Source organism: Penaeus japonicus, unplaced genomic scaffold (genome assembly GCF_977035675.1).
Source record: "Penaeus japonicus unplaced genomic scaffold, GWHDUDI00000001_assembly GWHDUDI00000038, whole genome shotgun sequence".
Lineage (NCBI taxonomy): Eukaryota > Metazoa > Arthropoda > Malacostraca > Decapoda > Penaeidae > Penaeus > Penaeus japonicus.
This window is the reverse complement of record NW_028234440.1, coordinates 18402692-18407691: the sequence shown is the minus strand read 5'-3', so window position 1 is coordinate 18407691 and position 5000 is coordinate 18402692. Positions and strand designations below refer to the sequence as shown.

General features: G+C 51.7%; 1 protein-coding gene across 5 annotated transcripts in view; it reads left to right on the top strand.

The window, feature by feature from the left end:
• Positions 1–5000, top strand: part of LOC122247485 (uncharacterized) — a 30753-nt gene that overhangs the window by 8119 nt on the left and 17634 nt on the right. For 3 of the 5 annotated variants that reach the window (XM_086533151.1, XM_043006824.2, XM_086533152.1), the window contains exons 3-4: positions 2764–3033; positions 4664–4895. In XM_086533151.1, the coding sequence (XP_086389277.1) occupies positions 2764–3033; positions 4664–4895 (502 nt within the window). Of the gene's footprint in view, positions 1–2763; positions 3034–4660; positions 4896–5000 lie in introns of all 5 variants that reach the window. The other 2 variants (XM_043006798.2, XM_043006816.2) reach the window with 1 other exon arrangement.

The following is a 5000-nucleotide window of genomic DNA, read 5'->3' as shown; positions in this document are numbered from 1 at the left end:
TTGTTCTCGTTACTCTGGGGGGGGGGGGGGTCTTCTACCTTTCTCCCTTTCGATCTCCCTCTCCTTTCCCCCTTTCCATCTCCCTCTCCGTACCTCTTGCCATCTCCCTCTACTTCCCCTTTCCTTCTCTGTCTCCTTCACCCTCCTCCTCTCCCTCTCCATCTCCCTCCCCTTCTCCATCTCCCTCCCCTTCTCCATCTCCCTCTCCTTCTCCATCTCCCTCTCCTTCTCCATCTCCCTCTCCTTCTCCATCTCCCTTTCCTTCTCCATCTCCCTTTCCTTCTCCATCTCCATCTCCCTTTCCTTCTCCATCTCCCTTTCCTTCTCCATCTCCCTTTCCTTCTCCATCTCCCTTTCCTTCTCCATCTCCCTTTCCTTCTCCATCTCCCTCTCCATCTCCATCTCCCTCCCCTTCTCCATCTCCCTCCCCTTCTCCATCTCCCTCTCCTTCTCCATCTCCCTCTCCTTCTCCATCTCCCTCTCCTTCTCCATCTCCCTTTCCTTCTCCATCTCCCTTTCCTTCTCCATCTCCCTCTCCTTCTCCATCTCCCTCTCCTTCTCCATCTCCCTTTCCTTCTCCATCTCCCTTTCCTTCTCCATCTCCCTTTCCTTCTCCATCTCCCTTTCCTTCTCCATCTCCCTTTCCTTCTCCTTCTCCCTTTCCTTCTCCTTCTCCATCTCCTTTTCCTTCTCCTCCCTTCCCCCTCCCCCTCCCCTTCCTCTCCTTCTCCCCCTCCCCCTTTCCCTCCCCTCACCCCCTCCCTCTCCCTCACCCCCTCCCTCTTCCCCTCACCCCCTCGCTCTCCCCTTCACCCCCTCCTTCTCCCTCTCCCTCTCCCTCCCCTCCCCCCCCCTCCCCTCCCCCTCCCTCTCTCTCCCCCTCTCCCTCCCCCTCTCCCTCTCCCTCTCCCTCTATTCGATCACCTCAAAGCGCTGTACGAGGCGCTTTCTTATCCTTTTTTTTTTTCGTTCTCCGGAAGACCCGAGAGCGAGAGCGAAGGCGGAAGGAAGCCTGCTCGCTGGCTGACTGGATCAAGACGTCGCTTACGTCGTGTCGTCTTGGTCGGTCGGTCGGGTCGGGCTTCTCGAAGGAGATAGGGGATGGGGGTGGGGGTGGGGGTGGAGGATGTCGTCTTTGCACTCTTAGGTAAGCGGGTGGTGGTGGAGGTAGGGGGAGGTGGAGGTGGAGGTGGAGGTGGAAGAGAAGGAGGAGGAGGAGGAGAAGGAGAAAATAAAAGTAGGAGGAGAAAATGGTTGATTCAAAAGTACCTGAATAAGCAGGTGGGGATTCAGCAGGAGAGGAAGAGAAGAGAAGGGAAGGGCAAGAAACTGACGCACGTGTAGACTCAGCAACCGGTGTGCTTACGTGTGCGTGTGTGTGTGTGTGTGTGTGTGCGTGTGTGTGTGCGTGTGTGTGTGCGTGCGTACGTATATGTGCGTGTCGTCCGAAGTGACCCACGTGTGAACTCAGCAACTTGTTCGCGCGTGTGTCGTCCGCCGGTAGTTGCGGATCGAGAGAAAAGGTCATGACGACATCGCTTAGTCATTCATCCTCTGACCGTGTGACTGACCCGACGTGGCCTCTCGCTCTCCCTCGCTCTCCCTCGCTCTCGTCTGCTTCGAGTGCTGCTTCGGTCGTGTTGATTCGAGGCTGGATTTGAGTTTTGTGATATATTTTTTTGTTTTTGTTTTGTGTGTTTCGGTGGTCAGAGATTCGTGTTTTTTTAGCTACGTGAGTTGTGGATTGGATTGACGTGAGCGTTTTTTTTTTTTTCTTTTTTTTTATCGAATCTACACGTCCCTCTCTGATTTATTATTTCCCATTCGTGTGTCTCGGAAGGCATACGGTCCTCGTGGACAGACAGATCGAAGGAAACGGGAAATAAAGTAAGACAGTTGATTAGTGCATAGAGAGAAAGAAAGAGAAAGTGGTCGAACGAAAGTTTGTTCTTTCTATTTTCTTTTCATTGAACAATTTGCGTTCGTTTTGTGCATCGCCTCCCCCTCCCCCTCCCCCTCCCCCACATCCTCCCTCGCCATGGCTGCCAAAAATCTCAATAATCTCTTCTACCAATCTTGGGTAGGTCGGGGCATTGTTTTTGTTGTTGTTTTGTTATGATTCACTATTGTCATCATTCTTGTTGTTGATGGTGTTGGTGTTATTGTTTTTTGTTAGTGATATTGTTAGTGTTAGTATTATGTTGTTTTAATCAACAGCGTCACCCATACCATCATTAACATCACTTTCTTGTAAATATTACCATAATTGACATTATTATTGCTGTTACTGTAATGTTATAATTGTTATAGTCATTTTGCATTATTTTTATTGTTACTATTACAGTTACCATTATTACCCATAACAGTTCACATGACCTCCCCCCCAAAAAAAAAAAAAAAAAAAAAAAAAAACTGTTGAATGATTGGGACGCCGGTGAATTCCATACTGACGCCCGCCCCTTCCTCTGTGCCCTCCACGCCCTCTCCCCCCTATTCCACGCCCTCCCCACCCCCTCTTCCACGCCCTTCCCTCCCTTCTTCCACGCCCTTCCCCCCCTTCCTCCACGCCCTTCCCTCCCTTCCTCCACGCCCTCTCCCTCCCTTCCCCGCGCCCTCCCCCCTCTTCCACGCCCTCTCCCCTCCCTTCCTCCACGCCCGTCCCTCCCTTCCTCCACGCCCATCCCTCCCCCCTCCCATACACACACCCCTCCAAAATAACACAAACCATCTCACCCCCTCCCCCTTCTTCTGCGCCTCCCTCAGACCAGCGACTGGGACGCCGACGAGCTCCTGCGGGCGGTGCTGGACGAGAACGACGTGTCCTCGCCCCGCCTTAACCACCAGACCCTCGACTCCATCGGGTCCCTGGGCGGCCTCGGCAACTGCTCCTCCGCCCTCGCCACGCCGCCCACCCTCGAAGCGCCCGACGACATGGACTCCCTGGACGACCTGGTGGGCTTGCCCTTCCACGCCGTCATGGACTCGGGGGCGTCGGACTCCGGCATGTCCAGCGACTCCTCTCTGGACCAGCAGGTAGGTCTTGTATTTATCGTTTTCATCGTCATCATCATCATCATCATCATCATGCTCCTCCTCCTTCTCCTTTTCCTCCTCCCACTCCTCCACCTGCTCCTCTTCCTTCTCCTCCTCCCCCCTCCTCCCCCTCCTCCCACTCTTCCTCCACCTCCTCCTCCACCTCCACCTGCTCCTCCTCCCACTCCTCCACCTGCTCCTCCTCCACCTCCTCCACCTCCTCCTCCTCCTCCACCTTCTCCTCCAACTCCTCTTCCTTCTCCTCCAACTCCTCTTCCTCCTCCTCCTCCTCCACCTCACCCCCCACTCCTCCACCTCCTCCTCCCCCCACTCCTCCACCTCCTCTTCTTCTTCTTCTTCTTCTTCTTCTTCTTCTTCTTCTTCTTCTTCTTCTTATGCCACCACATAATTCCTAACCTCACGTGGAAGCCCGACAAAGTTCTCGAACCTTCTAATTTTTGTATGTTCGTTGTTTGTCACCGGCAGTCCGTGTAATAATGCCAAGCTCTTTCGCATTGACGTAATTTTCTGAAACTGCCATGAAAACTTTTAATTGCCACGCTTTTTTTTTTTTTGTCATGCAGACGGTCAACATTTTTCCGCTTCCCTATTTCTCATGCAGTCAGTATTTCTTTGTTACCTTTTTTATCATGCGGACCCATTTTCCCCCTCCTGTTTTGTCATGCAAAATGTTTTCTCCATCCCGTTTTGTCATGCAGAAATTTCCTCCTTGACCTTTTTGTCCTGCAAGCATTGAGTTTTATTCCCCGCCCCTCATGCTTTCGTCATGCAGGCAGTGAGTATTCCCCCTTGAGTATTCCCCCTCATACTTTGAGTATTCCCCCTCATACATTTCCCCTCCCTCATAGTGAGTATTCCCCCTCATGCTTTCGTCATGCAGGCAGTGAGTATTCCCCCTCATACATTTGTCATGCAGGGAGTGACTTTTCCCCTCCCTCATAGTGAGTATTCCCCCTCCTCATACTTTGGTCATGCAGACAGAATTTCCTCCCTTCTCTTCTCTCTCATTAACTGTTAGTCATCCCATTATCAGCATCATTTTCGTCATGCACAGTCATCACCAATTTTATATTCTCACTCCCAACTGCTCGTCTTAGAGAACGCTTGTCATAGGTGTTATTTCTCTATCACTTTGTATATCATTTTATCACTATCATTGCAGTCAGATGGTCGTGCAACCGTTGCAATGATTGATTTGCAATTTTTTTTCCTTCGTTTTAATTGTCATTGCATCTGCTACTATGTATTCCCTTATTATATTTTAATTTTTCCCTCTCATTCATTATTTATTTTTTCCCCCCCAAAAAATGCGTTTCTTCCCCGATATTTTGATTTATTTCCCTCGCGACGTTGAAGTTTTCTCTTGTGTATGTGACTCCCCACCCCCACCCCTCATCTCACCCCCCCAACCCCTCACCCCTCATCGTACCCACCTCCCCCACCCCACAAGTGACCCCCCACCCTTCCCCCATCCCCAACCCCCTACCACTATTCTCGAAATCTCACGTTTATCTATATATAAAAAAAACACCTTTCTCATCTCTCTTTCTCTCCCCTCCCCCTCCCCCTCCCTCTCTCCCTCTCCCCCTTCCCCCAACCCCCCCAGCAGCTGTCCCCCCTGTCGGGCTACTCCATGTCCTCTCCGGGCTCCCTCGCCGACGTGGGCCTGGGGCTAGGCCTATCCTCCCCCGAGCCTGGCGTGGATGCCATCTCGGATGTCTCCTCCACGAGTGACCTGGGTTCGCTGGGCTCGACCTCGCCCCACAGTAGCACCATGCTGGCCCCGCCCTGTAGCCCCGAAACTGTGCTGGGGCTGGAGGACTTCATGCACACGGATTCGGGTGAGTGATTTGATTTTTCCTTTTTTTTTTTTTTTTTATGGGTCTTTTGTTTTGTGTCTCTCTCTTTCTTTCTCTTTTTCTCTTTCTTTCTCTTTTTCTTTCTTT